We start from the raw sequence: 25,568 nt of genomic DNA on the forward strand, positions 1-25,568 counted from the left end.
TCATGTCCAATTGTCCATACCTTGGATAATAAAAGCACTGTATAATACAAAGAAAGAAATTTACACACTTACTTAGCTTGATACACAGCTTGTAGGATGCTACGATGCTACCAGGAAACCTACGTTTCTCATTCTCAGTTTATCTTCATTCTTATGTCGGTCTCAAGCACGTTATAACAGCAACGTTTTGTCACTTCCAATTTTTTTAACTTCTGTTGTGTTTGGCATGTGTTGTTTTCGTGGTTGTGGTCAGAAATATAAGCAAACTTAAGGAGCCTGATTTTACCACAATATTTTGGGACTGTTTTTTCAGGTTTATTTTCTTCGTTTTGTTTGCAATTGTGAAAATACGAAAAGTTAGCTATTCTTCTGTTGTCTACACGGAAGGGATTATAGTCAGATGATATGATGGAAGCTGTAGATCCACCTGATGGGGGTTGGGGATGGATGGTCGTACTTGGAGTTTCAATTCAAGGATTTTGGGGAGATGCAGGACCTATTATACATTTTTTTCTTTTTTGCTCTCATTTTTTCAGCTCATATCAAAATTAGACAATTTTTTTACAGAATACGGCCAAGGTCAATGGTTATTGACTGTATAAATATCTTGATAATCGGATTTATTTTTGTGAAGTTAGAGCTTATACAAACTTTTTTGAAGAGTGTATAATAGGTCCTGCCCCTGCAGGACCTATTATACACAAGCGAACATTGAAAAACAAAACATGTTTTTTCACTTTCACAGTAAAAACAAGAACATAAAAATGTGAAATAATAATACTTAGTGTTTATAAACACTTTAATTGCCAAAGTAAGATTGATTAGCATTACATCAATAGCTCTTAATTGGGGGAGAGGCGTCTTCATAAGGGGGGTGTTAAACTCTTTTCCGCCACGGCCAAAATTCACTATTTTTGTTGAAATGACTTTTGGAGCTTACGTGTAATATAATGTTGCTAGAAAAGTAAGGCTTAATTTTAAAACATACAAAAGTTAATTCTTCAAGTGCCTTAACTCATTGTATAATAGGTCCTGGACGTTACTGTATAATAGGTCCTTCAAGGAATCATTTTTATTTCTTAGTTAATACAAAAGTATCTACACAAGCAATCACTCTGAAATTTTGTGACAACCTAGGTTAATCACCACACAACCGTAAATAAATGCAAACTTTTGCAAAGAGCTTTAATAACAAAATTTATCGCGTTATTGCTGAACTTCCAAAAATTTACATTTTGACCCAAAAATGGAAAAGCCTGTGTTTCTCTTGAACCGAAAGCTTTTATCACACGAAACTTCATATAACTAAGTTGGACTAAAATCTCGATCCAAAACCATAAAAACCGAAAACATTCATTTTGAAGTAAAGAAAATACAGCGCTGTATAATAGGTCCTTCTGTATAATAGGTCCTGCATCTCCCCTATGTCATGCTATCCATTGTTTTATCAACCTCTGATGCGTGAATTCAATGTTGGTCTTGGACAAGTCACATGGATAAATGGAACATATGAGATTGGAAAAGCATTGGGCTGTGAGTATTTTTTATAAAACTTAGTTGCTGGCCACTGCATTTACGCAGTGTGGTTTTAAAATTAATGTTTGAAAATTTTTTTTTAAGTGTTGGATGGGCGTTCAAAATGTTGTCCCATTGCAGCAGAGCACTACTGTGTAAAGCAAGAATTTCGGCAAACTTAATTTAAGCCAACATACCGAAAATATTAGTTTACAAACTAAACTTGATTCTTCAAAATACTTAGTCCAAATAGCTTGATATAACCTGTTACCTGACAGTCCAGGAGTTGCATCGATGTAGAGTGGCCAAATAACTTATTGCACAATGTCAGTGAAAAACAAGCAATTTTTAAGTAGCCTACACTTGAATGTCAAGTCAATTTACGGGGTTGAAATTACTGATTAATTTCAATAGAGAAACGTGCGTTTCTTTGAGAATAATTATTTTTTAAAAACTGATTGAAGAAACTTTGATGTTTTCCTTGAAACAATTCCAAAGTCTTCCGGCTCGGGAGCGACCGCACGCACTCCGCGACCACGCGGATCAAGAGCACTAGCGCACTACACCATCTCAAGCAGATTTTGGCCTGACAGTAGGTAGCAGGTAGCGGCAGCTGTCCAAATAGTTACTGCCATTGTAAAAGACAGATACTGTAACTTTGCGATAGGAACTGAAAAACGTTGTTGTACACAGTCACCAATTGTCAGCTGCAAATCTGTTGTAGTTTAAAATCATAGCCTACTAGAAGGTGTCAGTGGTTCCTGACCTTTTTACACTGGGGAGCAAACAACAATTAAAAAAATGTTCGCGGACCGGCAACAAAAGATCGTTGCGAGTAGAACAGATATTTGTAGTCTGTTTATTTGTTAACCAAAGTTGTTGCTGCGCACTAAAACGCAGATTTAGGTTTTGGCAATGTATTTAAGACAAAAATTAGGCTACAACACAGCGGCAGTCAAATCAACTCAAACAACAAAATAGCAATCTAGTTACACACAAACTCAATGTTAAGCTTGCTCAATTGTTACTTGGTGAGGTTCATTTGCCGAATTCAACTATCTGCTGAAATGTTGCTAGCTCAGTTGCTCAGCTGCCATTTGCTCAGTTCACAACTGCTGACTTGTCGGTGACTCATCCAAAATTAACCCTGTTTTTTTGTATCTGGAGTGCAAAGTAAAATCACAACATAGATCAATCAGACTTTCTTTTTTTTATGGAGATTAGGGTTGCATGTTCTGTTATCTTTGATGAATGGATTGTTTATTCAAAAGTTTTCATGTTGAGGATTTCCATGTTCCTCAAAATCATGGTCAAAATTATAAGCCAACTCTTTTAAGTGTTGACTTACAATCCTCAATAAGTTTTTTAACTTTTTTTCCGATTGAAACTCTTTCAAGAGCATTTTTTTACCTTAAATTGGCTTAATCAAAATTCTACGATGGCATAAAGCAACCTTTTTGTAATGCCTTCTTTTAGACTTGTTTGTTCCACAAGGTACATCTCGGTTTGGACTTCGCACAACCTCCATGTTTGTTTCAGCAATCAGTGGCCTTACAATATCTCTAGCTTATTTCACATCAAGTGATATTTTGTTGTACATATTAGTTGGCTTTATTCCAGGTAAATATTGAATAACACTTTTCTATTGTGTAGTTTTTCCATGGACTCCTTAAGTAAAGGACTGGAACCTCCCATGCTCGGGGTTTGTAACTTGAGTCCGAATGATTAACTTGAGTCCTGGCTTAAATGACTTCTAGAGAAGCTAGAAACACAATCTTGGATTCTATATTAGGGTTTTTGAGGATGGCGAGTTCAATAGTGTTACTTTCAATAATACCTGAGGTCATTTTCAAGGTCAAAATATCATATTTTAAGGTTAAATTACAGAATTTTGGTCATTTTTGCCCATTTTTGCGTCTAAATCGTAAAGTAAAACTGTTTCAAAGAAGTCTGTGACGAAATATGATATTGTGCACCTACTGCATCTATTGTGTAAGATATTTTCTCTACACTGCGTAAGTTCTTTGAAGTTCTTTTTATTTATTTTCGGAAATATTTTGGTGATTTTATATGCCCTATAGCAAAACATTGCGGTTCCAAGCCTTTGTGACGTAACAATTTATTGAAATCAAAGCTGTAATTTGCATGGCAAGACTGAAATGCGTTGCCGGTTTCATTTTGCTGAGTTGTTATCCTTTGTAGATGCACCTTTAGCTAGTAGTATAATGCTGCTTGTACTACTTTAGTTAACATTCAATTGAAAGCTTATGTCCTCAATGTAAGTGACAAAGAAAAGCCTTTGGGATGCCTCAGGGGGCAAGAAAAGCTTTCCAACTAGTAATAGACATTGTCAATTATAGTGTCATCTTGTTATGTATTGTCAATTTGTGTATTATATTGTAATCATTGACTCTTTTAGATAATAGCCATAGTGTTAAGAAATACATATGATGTTTATGTAATAGCATATTTCGTCACAGACTTCTTTCAAACAGTTTTGCTTTACGATTTAGACGCAAAAATGGGCAAAAATGACCAAAATTCTGTAATTTGACCTTAAAATATAATATTTTGACCTTGAAAATGACCTCAAACGGTGTTGAAAATAACACTATTCAACTCACCATCCTCAAAAACCCTAATATGAAATCCAAGATAGTGTTTCTAGCTTCTCTAGAAGTCATTTAAGCCAGGACTCAAGTTAATCATTCAGACTCAAGTTAAATACCCCGAGATCGTCAGTTTCCAGTCCTTTACTTAAGGAGTCTATGAGTTTTTCACTAAAGTTAATTTTGTCAAAAAACTTGAAAAAATTTAGTAACCTAAAACAAGATTTTGTTGTTAGAAGCAGGGACATTTGCAGATTTACAGTAATGTGGGAAAGTATTACGTTTATCCAAAAAAGTAACACTATGTTTTTGTTGTAAAATCTTTGCTTGTTCACAAGCAGGATTGCTTATTTAAAAATTACTCAATTAGTTACTTACGTATGCCAGAAGGACATTTTAGTTTTATGTTTACATACTCCATGACTTTCGACGCTTTTAGGTCCATCATAGCTGGTCTGCACAACATACGGCCAGTGGCCCACACTTTCAATTTTGATTTGTCACTCTCGAGAAGAATTTACCAAAAACAAGATTAAAAACCAACTGCAAGATTTGTGATTGGCTACGCTCTTTTGACGCTCCTAAACGTTATAACAACGTTAGCACGTGACCGGCAACCAATAGCTTTTCTTGTTGCTGCTTTGTACAGTTTTGAGTTGTGCAGACCTGCGCTAGAGTATAGCCTACATGCATTTTGGTAAACAAGGTACAGCAGCGATGGATTGAAATAACAATTAGTTTAGGTGAAATTTATATCTCTTTGGGTTTATTAAAAAATGTCAAAGCATTCATAAAGTACAATTTAGGTAGAAAAGTTACTTTTTCAAACCATAAACAGACATACCGGTAACTAAGCAACAACCAGCATTTAAAATTATAAAAACGAAATAGCTAACATTTTCGGCTATGCATATAGACCTTATCGAGTCTTTAAAAGAAAATATTATACAGTATTAGAAATACTAAGGAAGCATACAGTATACCAGCAAAAATATGGTTTAATCTTAACGTTTGAGAAACTGCCTATCTTGGTCACATACGAAATGATAACTGAAAGGTTACGCAACACAACGGGTCAGGTATTTAAAAAGAGAACAATTTATTGTTTAAGCTTATTCATTAATTGTCCTCTTTCATATACCTGACCAATTGTGCTGTGTAATCTTTCTGTTATCATTTTGTATATGAGTAAGATAAGCAGTTTCTCAAATGTTTAGATTAAACTATATTTTTGTTGCTATACTGTAATGTTTCTCTAGTATCTCTTATTTTACATAATATTTTCTTTTAAAGGTTTGATAAGGGCTTTATGCATAGTCGAAAACGTTCGCAATTTTGTTTTTGTAAAGTTAAATGTTGTGTTGTTGCTTGCTTATGTCATTCTTAGTGTGTTATCTTTGTTACTTTTTTTGGTCATTTTCACACTTTGAAAGTAATAAACAATAACTTACTGCATTTTGCATTTCTTTATATGTCGTCCCAGCCGGAGGTTTTTTGCTTAACACGTAATAGGATATTCCATTCACACACACGCCTCAACTTTCAATGAGTAGCCTACGATGGTACAAGGTATTCCCATTCTAGCGTAGTTTAATTAAATTTTGTGGTTTTAGGATTCGTCAATGGATGTCTTATCACCACATCAAACGTCATTGTTATACGATATTTTAAGAAGAAGCGAATGATGGCTTTAAGTCTGACACAAGTGGGACCTTTTCTTGGAATACTGTTGCTGGCTCCTCTTCTTCAAATAATAATCGACCAATATGGAATGAGAGGAGCTATTTTAATTGCAGGAGGCCTGAGTTTTAACTGCGTTGTGTCCTCAGCTCTCTTTCGACCGATTGGTCTGCACACAGATAAGGAACAAAACATTAAGTCCTCTAGTACGCCTAGATCTACATGGAATATTCTTACACTTTATCAAAGCTGGATTGTCATTTTTATAGCTGTGACTACCTATGGGGCTTATCGTTTATATTTGAGTTACCTTGTTCCTCTAGCACTTGATACGCTAGACGTAGATCCTGTTATTGCTTCTCTTCTTTTGTCAATATCATCTGCCGTTAGTATAGTGATGACAGGAGTTGTAGGTGCTCTCGGTGATCACAAAAAAGTAAATGTGTTATGGATGATAGGTTTTTCGATGCTTCTTAGTGCATTTATATGTGGTGCTGTGTGGTTTGCTAACAGCTATACTTGGCTCGTGGTAGATTGTGTTTTCTTTAGTATTACAACTGTTACAATTCATATTATGTTAGTACCTATTGTGATTGCTGCCGTTGGTGAAGAAAACTTACAGTATGGATTGAGTTGGATTGGCTTTATTTTCACTGTTGTTCAATCAATCGTGATGCCAGGCACAGGTATGTTCGCTCAGCAATCTGATAAATGTTCTACAGAAAGCTAATCATTCTGTTATCCATGACGTAATCAGTATTATTTCATTTTTTTCAGGATTACTAATCGATACCTTCAACGACGTACGAGTGGGATTTGTCACTGGAGCAATCATGTTTCTGATTTCGTTTCTGTTGTTCATTCCATTGCTGCGACAGAAATCCAATAACAAAAAGAAAACATTGCATAAAGATGACAATGCTTTAAAAGCAACGGTTCAATGTAAAGATTTTTAAAGCTCATCTAGTATGCTATTGAAAATTAGGATCAAAATATTCACTGTATTCATGTTGGAGAATACTGTAGGCTACCTACATTGTAACCTACGTCACTGTACAGTGTAACGTGCAGTCAGTTTTGATATGTCAATGTTGATAAACCTTTTTTGTTGAGAGGACTTTTATCCTCATGTTCAGAAAAGCTTTTCGAAAGATTCATTCTGGCAGTTTTGCATACAGGTACTTATAGAGGCTTTGAACTACTGACGTACGCCCTGTTGCCACTATTGACAGGGTGAAGTGTGGTTGTTGCTGCTGAATGTAATGCCGTTAAAGTGCGTTGATCAAACGCATACCCTGGGAGTTGAACGAGCATTGCTCAGTATTATTCTATCTTTAGGCCACTCCCAAGGTCCGCTCTTAATCAACGGAGCTATCGGAGCAACTGAGCTTTGGTCAACAACAAATTCGTCAATACCAAATTGAGAAATTTAACAAAGCAGTTATCTTCACATTAATATGCATTTGCGCTCAGTGGCTTAAGCAAGGAAGGGTTTTGAGGGGGAAACTTCTCCCCAAATTGAGCTTGATATAAAAATGTTTTGTTGCTTTAAACTTTATTTAAAATGTTATTGTTTATTTTTTTTGACCAAAGCAATTTATTAATGGTTTTTATGTTGTTTAAACCAAGTTGCTTTTATTGTTTACAAATCAATTTCTGATCCATGGGGGCAATTGCGCCTTTTTAAACACAGAAAAGTATTTTCTTTATGGTGTATTTGCAAGATTGGATTAATGTAGACCTTTAAATAGGGCTACCATATGTCCTCTTTTAAGAGGATTCGTCCTCTTTTTTGAAGAAAAGTAAATTGTCCTCCGAGGACACCAAAAAATGCTCAAATGTCCTCTTTTTTACATTTTCAGTTTTCTTGCTCATATTTTCAACAGGATTTCATTGTTATGTGACTTTTTTGCAATATCCAACCATTTCTGTAGGCCACCAAAGCAACATGTTGATTTATAGAATTTTCGAAAAAACATTGGGGTATTAAGTTATTTGATCTGTTGTTCTAAACCAGGGGTCGGTAAACTGCGGCCCACGGACAAACTTTTTGCGGCCCTCGAACGATCTTACTTTTAGTGCATCAACTAAAGTTTCATCATTATCTACAAATGAATTTATTTTATATCATAACAAAAAGCCCTTTAACATGTGTCCCGACATTACTCGGTAACTCCCATGCAGGCGCGGATCTATGGGGGGGGGCCAAGGGGCCCGCGCCCCCCCCCCGAAATTTTGTGAGAATTTGTTGAATGGTTTGATATGCTTCTAAACAGCTGATATTAGTCCCACAGCGGACTTACAACCCCTCTTTGGCACGCGTGTGACGTAACGATATTGAGAATGATGCTTTCAGTCTCCATGTCTCTAAAACAAAGTTTGCCTAATTTTAAGCGAAACTGCATTAAAAGAGCGACTTTTGCCAATACCAAACATTTAAACATCTCAGCCAGGAATTAGCAACAAGAAAATATAGAGACTTAGCTTTATTACCGAAAAAATGCCGAAGAAAACATGATCTGATCCTTTTGCTATGTCACCGGACAGCACCATTTCACAGGAATATTTATACCCATATTTTTGTTGAAAATGCTCTCAGAATGCACCAAATTCAAAGTAATTTTTCAAAATTTTCTGGGGGAGGCTTCCCAGACCCCCGCCGTTGGGTGTCGCTTTTGGCGAACACGCCGTCGGGCTTCGCCCGCCGGCCGTCAAACCCTCCAAATTCCTGGCTACGCCACTGGTTGTTCATATCTGTTTTTTCTTTTTCTTACTTTTTAATTCATTTTCAAATTTTCTGGGCCCCCCCAAAAAAAACTCCTAGATCCGCGCCTGCTCCCATGTACTCTACAAAATCTCTCAAAATTATGGTCTGACGTTACTCAAAATTATGTACCCCACTGTTGAGGAATGACGCAAGCGCAAGCACTCATTGATTATGTGTAAGTACGTATGATAAGCACATAACCCTGATAAGTACATATCACTTATCGTTTCCACTAAAACTAACTTTGAATCTCGATTTTGCGATCTGAAAAATCAAAAAAACAGATTCGATTTATTTGCCATTCCATTTTCAATGGATGTCGATACTGTGCCACATGAGATGCAAATGGAAATAATTGAACTTCAATCATCCAACATATTGAAGGCCAAATACGATTCAGTTCCATTTGCCAACTTTTATAAAGAATATGTCCAGAAATCCACCTATCCTCATCTGTATGACAATGCAAAACGTGTAATGTGCATGTTTGGAAGCACATATTGCGGTGAGCAGCTTTTTTTAAAAATAAATTACGCAAAGAATAAACTTCACACTCGCCGTCAGATCGTCATTCGAATGACGTATTGCAAATATCATCAACAAAGTTGCCAGTTGATTTAAACACCTTGGTTATAACACAGAAACAACATCATCCTTCACATTGATAAATGATTAAGTAAATAAAAACAATGCATTGCGTTTTAATACGTGTTTGATAATAAATATGAAACGGCAACAAACACGTCTCATTGTGCAATAGACACAGGAATAGGAGTTGCAGGTGCGCCATGATTTTAAGGATAATGTGGCGATTGTTTATAGATTGAAATTTATGCGGCCCGCACGTTACCGGAAATTTGTAGATTTGGCCCAGTAGTACAGAAAGTTTGCCGACCCCTGTTCTAAACAATCTTAGACGTTGATTTGAAACAAACTACATTGCTTTGCGATTGTATTAGGTAGCCAAATGGCGGTCAGTGATGAGTGCGAGCGAACTGCAAATCCACATGTGAGGGAATTGCTTCATTTGAGGAGATCTGATTGACAAACTAAAAAAAAAATAGAAAAAATCAAAAAAAAAAAAGTAAATCACAAAGAAAGAAAAAATTAAAAAACGCAAAAACTTGCAAAAGAGTTTGACATGTTTACATTTTAAGGTTCTCACACTTTTACAATAAATTATTGTTTTATCCAGATCTATTTTATATTGATTCAGCGCTTGTAAACGTTGCTGATTACCAACTTAATAGTTTGGCTAATTTGTCAAGTGAAGCAAATCGAAAAAATAATCCAATCTGCATTATGCATAACATATAACCTATTTCAAAATAAATCGTGGCATGGATAGTTGGATACTTAGGCTACAACTTATGTGGGTGCAAAATGTAAAATAAATTTTATCTGTGATGCAGCCACAATGGTGCAAGGAATGAACTAGCCTTTTAGTTGAGTCTGTTCTTAGCATCTCATTAACAACTGTATACAACTTCAGTTATTATATTTAGTGCAAGTAATTTTATGATTTCGTTAAAACTGACCCTTTTTTTCTGAAAAAGGTTAAGGCATGGCTACATACAGATAGCCTACTGCCTGCCTCACATTTTTATTACTTCATCACATCACATTTTTATTTTGATACATAAATCGGCTTACGAAAAACAAATTTGTCTGTTTTTTTGCTGTAGCTTAACTTTTGCTGCATTTGTCTATAATTATCCAAAAAGATGTAAAAAGTTCTTCATACGTAACATTCTACGTGTATTTTACTCGCTGGCGAAACGTGTCCTCTTTTTAGGCGATGAAAATATGGTAGGCCTACTTTAAATCAATATGTTTTGTTAACAATACATATCAATCACCGCTTTAAGGATACTTGCTGAATCCACCCCTAATTTAGCTGGATTGGTTGAAGCAAAATTAGGTTATTGTGAACCCAGGCTAACCACTTGCTTGAAAAACCGATCTGTATTTTGCTAGTGTCTAGCCTACTTTTGAGTAGACAACAATTTCTACCGTTTGTTAGGTCAACTCACTAACATGATCAACTTTAGTTTTACGTTGGAATGCTTTTTTTTAACAAAATTTTGTTTCATTTTGACAAAAAATTCTTTTGGTATTCATTTCGAGATTGTAGCAATTTGGTTTCGTTATGCTTTTGGAAGAAATATGAAATGTTAATGCATGAGAATCACACAATGCAAAAAGTATATACATGGAGAAACACTACAATATGCATCATTGTAGATCATCTCATAGAATCTAAGTAACAATTTATTTAGCAATGAACCTGAATAATCAAGCCTGGATGTTACAAGCAGGGCCTCCGAGAGAAGTCAGCACTGGTCGGGAAACAATACGAAAAATGGGCCCCATAATATTTTTTAGCAAATATACAACTAATTTGTATCTTGCGTTGCATGTTCCTGTTAAGCTGAAATTAGCCTACTTTCCTCAGCATGAAAAGAACTTCCTTCAATGTAAAAATCATCAATAATAATCACTGGATTACACTTGCAGCAAAAATGCCATTGAGGCAAACTATTTTGTCTAGAAAGCTTTGTAAACACACAATAAGCCTACAGGCAACGAAAATAGTTCAACCAAGCATTTAATTCAGGAGTGCCCAAACTTTTTCCCACGCGAGCCAGATTTGATAATAAGTGTTCGCGGGCCAACAGCCACAATAATTTTTCTGAAAACTGCAAGTTGAATTTATATGATTTTTGTGTGTCTACAAGCCAAAAATAACACATTGTACAACAACAGGCGCGGGCCATACAAAAACGTCTCGTGGGCCGGAGTTGGCCTGCGGGCTGGACTTTGGACATCCCTGATTTAATTCAACCCTTTCTGGACTTTTTGTAATGCAAAGTTACGGATCACAGCATCAAATGATAAAATTTTGCAACGTCTGAATTGATGCACAACATGTAGGCTATAGTTAGACTTTTCAATCGGTTTTGAGTCATAGGCCTACGGAGCGCAAACAATTCTTTACAAATTTCAGTAATTGCTAAAACCACGTTCTCAAAGCGCAACCGTTGGAGGTAGCTACCGGAACACAAAAAAAAATCATAACAAAACTATTTGGAAAAACCTTTCGAAAGTTGCAATCAATGATTCCTTGTGTGGAGATTATGGGGTGGTTCTTTCTGGTTTGCAGCTGAAGTTTGCTGTGTGGCTTTCTGTCAAAAGTAGGCCTACCAACTCATCCAAAATGTCTTGAAAAACGTCGTTGTTGTAGCCTACAAATGGTTTAAATTTGTCCCACATGCCCGCAACTGCACAACAGACATACGATGCAATCTTCATGAAACTTCAAACTCATCGATGATATGGTTGAGTTTGTTGATACATTTGTCAATTCCAACAACTATCGAATCCTTTGCAATGTACTACGGGAGAATACATTTCCTTCGAATGATTCAGCTAGTTAAGTGGAGTTATAAAAGCGTTCTGTCCTCAGGAAAAGAAAATCATTTTCTTTTAAATTTATAATTGCCCCTACAACTTTAGCTTGCGAGTAGTAGCCTACTCTTCTCAGCTTTCTCTTACCGTACTTACATTACATCTTCCATTAATTTCATTAAATTCATCAGTGAATCTTGTTTAGGACCGTAATCCACATAATGCAAAGCAGTCACAAATTTAAAACTGCTAGTTGTAGGCTACTTTAGCAATGACTCGGCTTCCGATAAAGCTCTTGTTGGTTCCAACTTGATGCATTTAAGAAACGTCTTTAGAACTTCAATTGCAAAAGGGTAATGTAAAGCATTGGGTTTGACTGCACCACGCCTTGATTACCCTCTCGAAGTCAATTTTCTTTGCAAGCTGATAGGACAGCTTACTTTAGATTTTTCAGAATTTTTTCTCTGACTGGGCTATAACTTCAAAGATGCCACAAGCTTACAGATAATCAATTACTCCAAAAGGATAAGACATTTGAACAACGCTGTCTGTAGGCAAAATTATGAATTCCAACTAGATTTAGCCTAAGCAACAACATCCATAAACAAAAAAATCAAATAAAGAAAAAACTCACTACCTTCCAAAATCACATCATGAGAAGCATGACCAAGAAAAGGCTACTTGACCACACGAAAACAGAAGATCTTTTAACTATGACAAAATTACATCCAATTGCAGCAAAAATAAAATCAAATGTTTTAAAACTGTTCGGCCATACTAAAAGATCACAATTCGGAATCAGCAAAGTTTGCACAGAAGGAAAAGTAGAAGGAAAAAGAAAACGGGGCAGACAACCAAAACGATGGCAAGACAACTTTCAATTATGGACCGGACTCAACTTGGCGACACTGGGCGAGCTGGCTCAAAATCGCCACTCTTGGAAGCAAACAACTCATGTTGATGCGCAATCTGCTGCAGGAGATGATAACTGATGAAGATCCATAAACAAAAAATATACAGGATTTACTTTCTTCAATCGTGCTTGGACTGATTTTGTTTTGTTTGTTTGATTATCTTTATCCTGCATTGCGGGAAAGCGGACTTGAGCGCTATGCATCGGTGTACGTCTTCCGACGTACACCTGACCCACGCTGCAGCTGACTGCAATGTCTGTTTCCGGTTGTCTACTCTACTTATCACTTAAATTTGGGACTACCCATTACTCGAAATCGATCACTGGGTAGAGGCAATTATCGTAAAGTTTCTTGCCCAGAGAAACAACAGCAAGTGCGGGTGGCTGGAGTCGAACATGCAGGCTCTCGACTGCGAGCCCAACGCGCTAACCACTCGGCCACTGCAGCCGACTGCAGCCGACCTTTAACTTTCCCAGATAACTCATGTTGAATAATGAATACAACATCCCATGCCTGGCCAACGCAGATTTTGAAGTTAAGGTTCAGTTGTCAAGCAAAAATAGTTCCCGCTTAGCTAAACCAGCACCAGTTTTCAAGTTGAAACTATCAATACAATCGAAACCGTTCAGTGATACAAAAATCATTTCAGCTTCAGATTTTACGTCTTGAAGCTGTTCAACATCGCCTACCTTAACACGAAAATGATTTGTTCTTGATGAGAAGCATCGAAAGTGACATTTACAATGATTGAGAAATACTTGGAACTATACGCACTTCATTTAAGAATTTGTTGATTATTTAGTTGGTACATTTTTACTTTAGTAGCCTACTAAACATGGGCCCCCCTCAAAAGTGCAAAAACAAAAAACTACTCGTTTTTCCTTTACAATGTTTTGCTAGGGGGGAAACTGGCCCGACTTCCCCCCCCTCTCGGAGCCACTGGTTACAAGTGCATGAGTTACAAGTTTGTCAAGCAATAAACTGCCATATAGAGCCAATATTTTGGGAAAAAAAAAGCATGGTTCAACAATATTCACTGACAAAGTTTTCCAAATACAATGTTTATTTAATGTTATTCTAAGCAATTGAATTGAATTACAGTACAAAAAAGTTTAGTATTGTTTAGGGAAAGGGCCACACTTTGAAATAGGCTACACCGTTTTGAAAAAAATACAATAAGCTCACCCTTATCTTGGGTCAATTTCAACATGTTGTACATCCAATTTGAAATATCAACTACACATTTTTTGAATTTTTATTTAATACAACTAAATGAAAAATTGTATACCATCAGCATATTATGAGTGGTATGAAAGCCCATGTCGCTTATGCTGTCAAACAGAGGTTTTATGTAGAGGCATAACAAGACAGGACGGAGAACATAAACCTGAGCAGCTCTAAAAGAAAGAGATTTAGCAGAAGACATTGGTTTTCAATTGCTACAAACTGTTTTCGGTCAAAAAGATAAGAAGAGAACAGATATCTTACCAAAGAACACAGCAGAAGTTTTGGTGTGATCTGATAGTGATATTTGTTGCAGTGAGTTGGTAAGAAGTCAACGCAAATTGAAATTGGTACATGAAAAGAATGAAAATGTCCATCAAGGAACTCATTTAACTCATGAAACGGCAGCAATAGCAGCAGCAACTGCAAATTGGGAGACAACATGAAGCGCAGCACCAAGCACCACCGCAGTAGCAGCAAGCGCCGGCACAATGGCCTGACTCTAGTAGTTTGAGCGGTCGGCTCAGCGTCGGTAGATGAGGGATCGATTCTCAAATAGATCATGCCAAGGGTCTAAAAAAAAATAGAGCTAAATTTTATTTATGTTTGACACTCAGCGGAGGTGTAAGTTTAGGATGCTAACTCACTTCCCCCGACATCGTTCGCAATCGCTGAGCATTCCGCTCTTGATGTCGAAAGTTATACGAATTGCGTTCGGCCAACAAGGAGGACTCCTTGAAAGCTCTGGCAGTTGATTGCAATTCAGGACTTAACTTTACTCCTGGGAAGGAGCCCAAATTGCTCAAAAAACACAAATCTTCACGCTATTTTTACAGAAACTTGGAGAGAAAAAAGCGATAAGCAAACCATTACTAAAACAGTGGTTATTCTTAACTCCATCGCATTCGATCCGTCGAGTGAGTGTGACTATCATATCAAAAACAAATTCAGGAGCACACTCTTTCCCCGAATAAAAGGCTGCCCAAACTTTCTTCACATGAAAAAGTGTAGTTACGTACAAAATGCTGCCGAGTCTTACAACGCTACAGAAGCCTTCTGTGTAAAAATAAAAGAACTCGTTTTACATAATTTAGTAAAGCTCATAAATGATCAATACAATGAAATTGTTTATGATACTGCAAATACTTAAATTCTAAAATCTAGAGCGACATGTACCGCAAACCAGCCGAGTAACACGTCGACAATTCGAATCCGATACGACGCTTCAACAGGCGACTTTTCTTCGTCTAACGCAGCGTTTCTTAACCTTTTCTGACTCTAGCACCCCTGTAAACAGGCCTGAACAGTCTAGCACCCCCTAACTATCGTTGACATACGACTACTACAGTGCCGGCCATAAGGTTGATAGAGGCCGAAATTTTGACATGCCTTCAGATCGCTGGCGACATATTTTGTAATGAAGTCTCTTGTTGTCTAACAAACAGTGCAGTTGTTTTAACGAAGTTGATTCAAGATTTGGTATTTGATTTTCATTCACCAACAGAAATTCAATTATAACCATATCTGAGTGAATCAACTCTTTTAAAACAACAGCACAGTTTGTTGGACGACAAGAAACTTCACTACAAAATATAGGCTACCGCCAGCGATAAAAAATCTTTTTAAAATTTGGTGCCGCCATTAAACTTTGGCCTGCACTATTGAAAGGAAAGCGATGTACAAATTGATCATTTCGTTTATTCTTCAAAACTACCGTCATCATTGGTGATAAAAGAAATAGGAAAACCCGAGAATAGTAAAGGAACATGGACAAACTTAAGCATACCCAGTACCCAGCTGGGTAACTAATTACACATGTATCAATGTGATTTCTGTTGATGCTTATGTGTGACCAATTTCTCAATTCGAGGCTTGGTGTTGGTCAAAGCCACTCTCATATCGGGAAGCAACCCATGTTGAAGGCGGTTCCGGCCAACTGTTTTGATTTGGAGCATGGTGGAGAACGCCTTTTCACACAGGTAGGTAGTCGGAAATGGAACGATCAATTCCAATGCTGCCCGTGCCAATGCAGGATATGCTGTCAACTGATCACACCAGAAATCAGCAAGCAGAAGTTGACGAAATTTTGTCCGATAACTCTGATTAACCTGCATATCAATCAGTTTCTCCTTTAGTCTATTGTCATCACTCATGTCAATTGTCAGCCAAGAGGGGTACTGTATCCACTGTGGATATGAGTGATTTGTGGGAAAGTATTCTGTCATGGTGGTTTCTAGAAGCGAGAGGTGAGCAACAATATTACAACAAAGCACCAACCAGGTAAGTTCGCACAAACTACTCAGGATCAATTTGCGTACTTAACTGGGAGATGACTACAATAACAGCAAATCATGTTGGCTACTTCGAAACAGCAATCATCGATATGACAACTGCTGATACTGGCAGAAAGACGAAAAATACAGAAAAGTAAAGTGGCATTTTTTTGATATTATACTGCATGCATTTAGCACCCCCTACAGTCTATTCCAGCACCCCCATGGGGTGCTAGCACCCCCGGTTAAGAAACGCTGGTCTAACGTCTCAAATCAGATTTTGGCATCACAGGAACGGTAAGCCTACTTACGTAGGTTTTTAATATGTTCAATGAAACGCTTATAGGCTACGTCAGACAACATAATAATAACTCACTGTGGCCTACTGTACGAACTATCGAAATGAAAGACCCACTCCTTATCGCTGAAGTTTGCGCATGGTTAGAGCGCATAACTTTTCATAGAACTTTCCACATACCATGAACCGAGTCTTATAACCGAAGAAAAATAAAATAACATTTCACCTACAGTTTTATAGGCTTAGGCCTTACTTGAGTAATGCGGCTGATTCACAGTAGGCTACTATTGATGCAGGATATATAGGCTACTGCTGGGGAATACAATGTGGGGTTGTTGTGACTATCTTGGTAACGGACAATACCAATGAACAAAGCTACAGAGTAGTAAGCGGACAAACCAAGCTGAAAACAGCGGCAAAAACAAGGCGACAGCCCACCACACACAAAACATGATAGCACCAACTTGTAATTACACGAACGCAACATCTTAAATTGTTGTAAACTGCGCAATCTTACCTCACTGATTCAGAGCATTTAGATATGTTGATTGACGTGATAAAATTGCTTTCATAAAGCGAGCAAATTAGTTTGCACAACAGTAAATGATTGCTAGTTTGAGTTACAATGCAAAATGAAGACACGTTTAAGTGTGATTAGCAATTGAGAAAACCCTATACTAATGCAGGTGAAAGGTTAAAATGCAATAGGCCTAAAGAGTAGGCTACAGGGTAAAAAGTTAAGAACTAATTTAGTGAAATCATAACCAAGGCTCAAGGGTTGTAATTTGTAACAAAGACGTGCGCTGTCATATCCAGGCTTAATGCTGGTAGTTCAAGATTTAGACAGACGAGAGAACAAGGAAGCCAGTTTTCGTGTTCAACTTCATACAAGTCAATGATCACTTTCAATGTTCTGCCAAAGGCACAGCCGCATGCTCTCAGCTCTCTAACGCTCTTTCTAACGTTGTATTTACACCACTCGGTTATGTAGCCGAGAAATACGTCATTGAAGCATTATTACTGCTGTTTTAGCTGCAATATTAGATGAAAAGTTTAGTCCCACGCATTGGTCTGCTTTGTTACGCATGACTGTCTGAACAAACTGATTTCATCTACGCATGAGGTTGTGGCTGGCTTAAGAAGATAATGCATTTTGATGAAGGGATAATGCAGTTGAATTCCTCTGGAACTCGGAGTTGATGCGGTGACGTTATTCCGTAAGTCGATGCCAGTTTAAGCTCGAGATCATGATCTGAAATTTGTCAGGGTGAGGATTAGGGTTTGAGCTTGATTAGTATTAAAGATTGTTGAGTTGGGTTGGGGTTGTGTAACTTGTGTTGCATTTTTACAAACAAATTGTGTTAAAATGAAGCGATACTTACAAGCAATGCAAAGAAGATGAAAAGCAAGCCGAGTTGTTGGAAATTATCCCTGTTGGAAACCTATAAACTTTGGTTTCCCTGATACAGACAAATCAATAAGAATCGTTTTATTTGCAATAAAAAACTATCTAGCTTTAACAGGGGTTTTGATAACCTTTTAGGTACTGTAGGCTACTGTAAATTCAATCTGATTAACAAGGAGCAGCGAAAGATTATATTGGTCATCCAGTCAGATGTATTTGTTCTTCAAAGATTTTTTTTAGTGTGAGCCAATGAGCATTGATGAAACATGAGTCGCTTTGGTTTGGTGGGAAACTCAGCAAAAAATGGAATGTAGAATTGTTAATAAAATTCTATATCTTTTGTTTCATACCAAATCTTAATTGTCCTTTCCAATCAATTCCAATTTAACTTGTTTTTTCAAATCAATTCAAATAAAATTGTCCTTTTCAACAATCACTAATCTAAATAGCAAAAAATCTTTTTGACTGTATCTAAGTGACTATGACTTCAGATCTTTGTCCTGTAATATTAAGCAAGTATTAGTAGTAATATTGACTTATGTCGAAGTCTATTCACGCGTTTATCGCGCATTGTCAATGATCTACTAACTATTACCGCTTATTGTCAAGTGCTGATGATACAGCATTTATCTATTGAACTAGGCTTTGATTGAAGTAGCCTAAAGTTGAAGTAGTAGTCCCATAAACACGCCGACAGTTAGACAGCATAGTTCTTTAAGGTCTACAGTGTTTAATTTGTAGTCTTCTGTTGTCTGTTACATAAATTGTGTTAGAGTAAAGGGTACTTAGATAAGTTATAGCAGTTTTATATTTCATTTTTTGCCTACCTAATTCAATTTTACTAAACGTTGCTAAATCTAAAGATCAGTGTGATAATAATTGTAATCAAATCTTTTCGATACAACATTTCTCTCATACAATTAATAGTTTGAATGAAACGGAAACAAGCTGTTTGGGTATCTATTGTATAGAGCAGGGTTACTCAACTAATGTTAACAAAGGTCCAGTTTGACAAGTTGAATATTTTTAGCGGTCCGGTAAGTTATTTTACAAGCAACCACGAAAGTTAAACTATCAATACCAGTACCGAACCATTTTCGTTTAGGTATGTAACTCGACTTGGATTTTTGATAAAGTGTTGTGGGTAAAGTGTTGGGGATAAAGTGTTGGGGGCGAAGCTCCCCAGCTACTAGAATAATCACAAAAAGAATTGCTTCCTCCCAGTAGAAATATATTTAAAGAGGTCTTGAAACTTTGCAAAGAGGTTATTTTTCCAGAAGCCCGAGGTCCACCATCAACACCCGGAAGGTCCGGACTTGGACCGCTGTCCGCTAGTTGAGTAGCCCTGGTGTAGATTATTTCGTATCCTATTGCTTTGTTTCTCATTGATTGACCAGTGATTCCCAACAGGGGTGGTGCGGTCTTGTGGGCCAGGGTAGCTCAACTGTTTAATACTCTTAGTGATGCCACTAACTTACTTTCTACATATATGCTCCTGATATCTACATAGTATTAGAAAGTAGTTTCTCTGTGCAGACTGAGTTAAGTCGATTTCTAAACCTATGAGCCTTCTTCTCCAACTGCCAATCTCAAAAATGCGTGAAACTCTAAATGAATAACCTCTGATAGGATATATTTTTATATATTTTGTAATGTTCAACAGGTGCTGAAAAGTAGGACCCAATTTAACTTTAACACAAATTACGCATTACATGTTTTCAGTATGCTGGAGTAGATTTTATATCGGCCAAGCAGTCTACATTTTGGTTCAGATAGGGAGAATATTTATGATGTTGTCTAATATTTCTGATACCTTTACAAGCCAGATAGGTTAGTTTCCATTACTTTTGAGGCTGTCTCACCACACCATTTTTTAATGGTATCGTATATATTTGGTGATGTGCTTTGACACTTTATTTTATAGTTTATATGCAATATTTCGTACCATACTTTTGTTCCTTATCGAAGACTAGAAAGCAATTGTTCTTTGTTGTTGTAAATCTATATGTCTTAGTTGAAGAACCATCTGTATCTCTGTTAGTAACCTAGTCCATGTGAGATCGGAAGACAAGATAAATCCGTAACGTTTGATGATGGAGGCTATAGATCCACCAGATGGAGGTTGGGGATGGGTAATTGTTCTTGGAGTTTCATTTCAAGGATTTTTTACGTGGGGCGTTTTTGGATGTTTTCCATTGTTTTATCAACCCCTGATGCGTGAATTCAATGTTGGTCTTGGGCAGGTCACGTGGATAAATGGAGCATATGAGATTGGAAGAGCATTGGGTTGTGAGTATATACGCAGCGTTGACTATTATGTTTGCATTTGTAGTTTATTTACACAATTTCAACACATCAATTTGCGACTTGGTGTGAGGCGGATTGTCTTGGATCTTCTGATATGAACTAAATGTAAGGCGTTGCCTATTCCAGTGGTTCTCAAACTATTTTCGTAGCGACACCTTTCGAAAGGTTTGCTGGGCTTGTGACGCACACAACCAAAGGAATTTCCTTAATTTATATTGATTTAACTATCATGTTGCACAATTTCATTCAATTGCATAGGTTTTTAATAAAGAGTTCGAATGCATAATGACAGGGAATAATAATATCTGCAAACATATTATTAACTCTCCACAATTGAGTTTGGATACGAAAGGAATCACTGTGCGACGCCTTTGAACAATTGAAACGCCCCACCAAGGGCGTGGTAACGCACAGTTTGAGAACCTTTGGTGTAGCCGATTAGATATCGCTTCGTGTTTTTGCCAATATTGATAAATTTCTTTATTTCAAAATGCGGTTTCTGCAAAGTGAAGGTCACCATACACGACTTGCCCGTTGATGTATTGTCACACTTTCAAGCAGTAGCCTCTACTTGCTGCATCAACTTCAATCGTCAACGCAACATTATACTATCAAACAATCTTCCTGAATTGATTGTAAAGGTTTATTTTGTTGTGCAATATCAAAACAGTTAAACATTAAATGACACAGTAGCAGACTGGGCAGGGTTGCAATTAAAATCTTTAAAAACAAACCTTTGATTCCGATTGATTCCAACCTTTGACAAAAGGAAAACCCCCCATGATGATGATGATTAGCTCTTTTGCGGCCAAGGACGTGTGTATACATCTCTGGATTTTGCCATGACGACCAAGGACGTACCTGTACGTTCAAGGTAAAACGGTAAAAATGTAAATGGTAGTAGAAAGATTTGTTGCCTGGAAAACCGTTTTACTCTGAACGTCCGTGATCGCGAAAGAGTTAGGCTACCCACGAATGACAATTGCACGAGATTGGGTTTCTCGACTTTGAAGACCACGGAAGCACTCTCTTCTCACAATAGAGATCCTCGTCTAGTACCTTGTCTGGTGAGCATCTGCAACAGGAACTTGAAGTGACTGGTAGCAGTGAAGTGACTCTGTGTTTCCCCTACGTAGTTGCCTTTGGGAAATTAAGAACAACTAGGTTCCTTCAAACGATCCGTAGCTTATAGTAATTCCATCGTAAGCCCAAATACTGTAGTGGTGAAATAAAACGATGTTCAGTTCAGTTTGTTTCTATATTTGACCATCACAACGAAAAACAGTATATGCCAAATGTAGCAGAGGTCTAAATAAAGGTAGAAGCGACCAAACGCAGACGTTATCACCTGCATGATACAAAAGCAGGATCAATCAGTTTAAAATATGGTACGGTTGCAACACCTTGTTGTAACTTTGCAGATTTGTTCATTCCACTGATGGTTTCCCGACTTGGATACCGCAAATCATGTGTATTTCTCTCTGGTCTATCTGCTCTTGGTATATCTTTAGCATCGGCCGCAACAAGCGACAGTTTTGTTTATATTCTCCTTGGGTTTATTCCAGGTAAGTTGGCAACTGCTGTAACTTATTGCAACGTTAATTTTTTTCTTTCACTGAAACAGCATGCAAGTGTAGGTGGTTGTTGACAAAAATAAATTCTACAAGTTGAGTCGCAACATCTTCAACCTAGGATTAGTTTACAATGTGAAATATTTTAACTTAGTTTCGTTTTTGTTGCTGTCGTAAACATTCATCAAACTGTTTCTCCAAAGAAAACAAAATCCTTTTGATGGAAAGTTTGAAACAATCTTTACTTTTTTGATTGGTGAATTCTGTCTTAGTGCCAAGCTAAAGGAGGCCTAGGCAGCGCCGTGCAAAGGTTCTCACTACGGCTATCCGGTAAACATTAGAACATGATCATAGATTTACCAAAGAAGAAAAATAAGTTCAAGCTGTTGGGAAAAAAGAGTGTGGTTTACGAAAGCGAGAAAATAAAATGAGAGACTATATAGTTTAGAAGGAGAAGATTAAGCAGAAAAAATCTCATTCATTTTTTTGCAGCTTATGCTTCTTTTTCTTTTCTGTAAAATCATTGGTCATTTTAATGTTTAGCCTACCCGGTCATCCGTTGCAACCGGTTACAGGCTAGTGCAGTGTTTCATTTCAAGCAAAATTAATGTGTTCATTGCAAAGTTTGAATTAATTATGGCATTTTGAGACATGTGAACTTGTCACAATCCTAAGTTATCATAGTTTAGTATTTTTTAGGATATGTCAACGCAAGCCTCTCGGTTTCATCTCTGGTTATCGTTTCACGTTATTTCAAGAAGAGAAGAATGATGGCAATTAGCTTGAGCAAAATTGGCATCCCCATGGGAACCTTGGTTTTGGCTCCTCTTCTTCAAGTACTCATCGACCAGTATGGTATAAGAGGAGCCATTTTAATTGTAGGAGGCATGAATTTTAACTGCGTTGCAGCATCGGCTCTCTTTCGACCGATCCGTCTGCATACGGACAAAGAACAAAACATGAAGTCTTCTATGATCTCTTCCTGCAGTGTTTTAAAACTTTACAAAATATGGATAATTGTTTTAATACTTTTGACAGCTTATGGAGGCTACCGTTTATATTTAAGCTACCTCGTTCCTTTAGCTCTTGATAGATTGGATGTAGATCCTGTTGCAGCTTCTCTTCTTTTGTCAATAGCTTATGGATCTAGTATGGGCATGAGAGGAGTTTTAAGCATATTTGGCGACCACAAAAGAGTCGATATCACATCGGTAACTTGTGTATCTATGTTGTTTGCCTCATTCGTGTGTGTTGGTGTGTGGTTTGTAAACAGCTATTCTTGGTTAGTTGTCAATTGTGTTTTATTCAGTATCACAACTGTTACCTTTGTTGTCATGCAAGTTCCTGTTTTAACACGTGCCATAGGAGAAGAAAATTTACAGAGTGGACTGAGCTGGAGTGGCTTTATGTGCACTATTCTCGCATCAGCCATCATACCAGGATTAGGTAAATATTTTTATAATTGTACTATTTGGTTTTATAATAATTTCCTTCTTCCAGTTTTATTTCCACTTCCAGTGGGGTCGCCGGAGCAGACTGCAGTCCTTCACATTACCCTGGCTGTCAACAGCATCTTTTTCTTTCAATCCCACTATTACTAGTTCTGTTTCGCTATCAGTTTTATAGTCTTCTTCTTGCGTTTGAGGCCGCCACAGATCACGTTGTTACATCCAGGCGCAGGATCGTAGTAATCGTAGCCTACTCGATTTAATTTCAAAGTATTTAGTTTATGAATTATTTACAAGCCTAAATTAACTTACATCCCAATGTCATTTCGCTTTTTAAGTTTTTCAGCTTCTAACCTTGTGGGTTAAAGTAAGTTTAGATTGTTTTTCTTCAAAATCATTTTCAAACCATGTGTCTTGACCAAGCGTACTGTTTTACAAGCATAATTCTTAAAAAATGTTATTATCGGTTACTTTCCTGTAAACTTTGATTGCGAAATCCTTATTATGAAATGTATTTCTACTAAAATTTGCATACAGTACCTGCAAGACTAGAAGGTTCCCCGATTTAATCGAGCAATATTTCAAGGTAGTTGGTTATTATGACGTCACAAACATGTTTACAGGTAGTGTAAAACTTCCCAGAACAATGAGTTGTTATGACGTAACATTACTGTACTTTCTCGAAGTTACTGGTCAAAACTCAAAACAAACAGGCTATAAATAGTGGCGTAATTTGCGTAATTATTATTATTGAGAATTGAAGTGAAGTTCATCGGCGTATGAGCAGGATTTTCCAGGCTAGATTGGAGGGCAGGAAGTCATCAGCCACTCGACAGTCTCGTCGTCCAGGGTCCTCAGTCCATGTGCACCGTGTGGAGGCCGGTGGTTTGGTAGTGGTTAATGACATGGTCTGCGGTCTGTTCTGTGGCGCCACACTCGCATTCTGATAGAGGAGCCAGGCCCCACTTGTGCATGTCCGAACGAAAGCGGCTGACGCCAGTTCGCAGACGGTTAAGCCTGACCCACGCAAGCCTTGCGAGGGACATCCCCGGTGGACGGGGATCGGCGTCGGATATGAAGTCACGGAGCGTGGAGGTGTGATTTTGCCACTCCGTGTCCCACATGTGGTTCGTCCAGTGTGCCGCACTTAACCAAGTTCTTCTGCGTTCTTAAGCAGTTCTTGTGCGGCAGGCACAAAGGGGAGTCTCGATCGATTTCAGTCGCTGCTTTGTAGGTGGTGGTCGCTTGAGTGAAGTGAAGTTGAAATTATTAAATAAGTTACGAGTAGAGGAGAGTTGATGCCATTAGAAGATGTGATCGAGATGAGAGTTGTATGAGAGGTTGTGAGTGAAGTACGTTGCAGTCGATTATACTGTAAGAGTTACAGATGTTGGAATCTATTGCTGTTCACAGTTGTTTTGATTATTTTTGGAAGTGCTGAACCATTCAAGAATTTTCATTTATCATCTCACAAGTAGAACTATTCGACCATTTATTTAACTGTTTCACGTTGATATCCCAATAAACTCATTAATCGTTTCCAAGTCTCTTTCTTGGTAGGAGCTAAAAAAAACCGTGGCAGTCCTTTTGAACGTCGCTCAGACGTTCTCACCTCTCGGCCTCGCAGCTAACATTAAACGCATTTAGAATCGAATGTTCCTAAAACTGACTTGTGGTTGGTTCACAAAGTGAGAGGAGACAAATGACTTGCTTATTTCTACCTCAACCCGACACAACAGGCTGTATCCCACATGGCTTTAACTTAAACTTGTTGACGTGTAAATTAATTGGTTGGTTAATTAGGTTGAGCTAAGACCCGGTTCTATCATGGCAGATTTGGTTTATTAAATATTTCATAACAATTCTGTATCTTTCATTTCTATCATATGATTACAAACATTTGTTTTGATAGCCTACATGTTTCGTTTTATAACATAGCAATTAAATTATTGGCATCAAGACGTTAGATAACAAGAAACTTTACTTGCAGGTTCATTAATTGATGTTTTCAATGAGGTTCGAGTTGGATTTGTCGCAGCAGCTGTTTTGTTTTTCGCTTCGTGTTTGCTGTTGATTCCACTTCTACGGAAACCAAAAGTAGCAAAGAATGAAAATGAAGTTATTTTATGAATAAATGAAATGAACAGTT

At 37.4% G+C, this 25,568-nt stretch overlaps 1 protein-coding gene across 2 annotated transcripts; it reads left to right on the top strand.

Moving 5' to 3' along the window:
- The first annotated feature begins 577 nt into the window (after positions 1-577).
- LOC145775729 (monocarboxylate transporter 13-like) lies at positions 578-25,568 on the top strand. 2 transcript variants are annotated; one of them, XM_082587088.1, is made up of 5 exons: positions 578-1,533; positions 20,337-20,382; positions 21,822-21,965; positions 22,671-23,417; positions 25,410-25,568. In XM_082587088.1, exons 1-5 carry the CDS (start codon positions 1,501-1,503, stop codon positions 25,547-25,549), a joined length of 1,110 nt encoding a protein of 369 aa, XP_082443214.1. In that variant the 5' UTR covers positions 578-1,500; the 3' UTR covers positions 25,550-25,568. The 2 variants fall into 2 exon arrangements, with proteins under 2 accessions (XP_082443214.1, XP_082443215.1); XM_082587089.1 differs by lacking the exon at positions 578-1,533 and adding an exon at positions 19,766-19,923.

The sequence above is a fragment of the Aplidium turbinatum genome, chromosome 8 (assembly GCF_918807975.1).
Source record: "Aplidium turbinatum chromosome 8, kaAplTurb1.1, whole genome shotgun sequence".
Taxonomy (NCBI): Eukaryota; Metazoa; Chordata; class Ascidiacea; order Aplousobranchia; family Polyclinidae; genus Aplidium; species Aplidium turbinatum.

Bases quoted from the DNA above. Each gene is read 5' to 3' on its own strand.
- LOC145775729 (XM_082587088.1), top strand. From the start codon at position 1,501: ATGGAACATATGAGATTGGAAAAGCATTGGGCT. The intron at 1,534-20,336 runs GTGAGTATTTTT...GGTCTTGGGCAG, and splicing joins GATTGGAAAAGCATTGGGCT to GTCACGTGGATAAATGGAGC. The intron at 21,966-22,670 runs GTAAGTTGGCAA...AGTATTTTTTAG, and splicing joins TCTCCTTGGGTTTATTCCAG to GATATGTCAACGCAAGCCTC.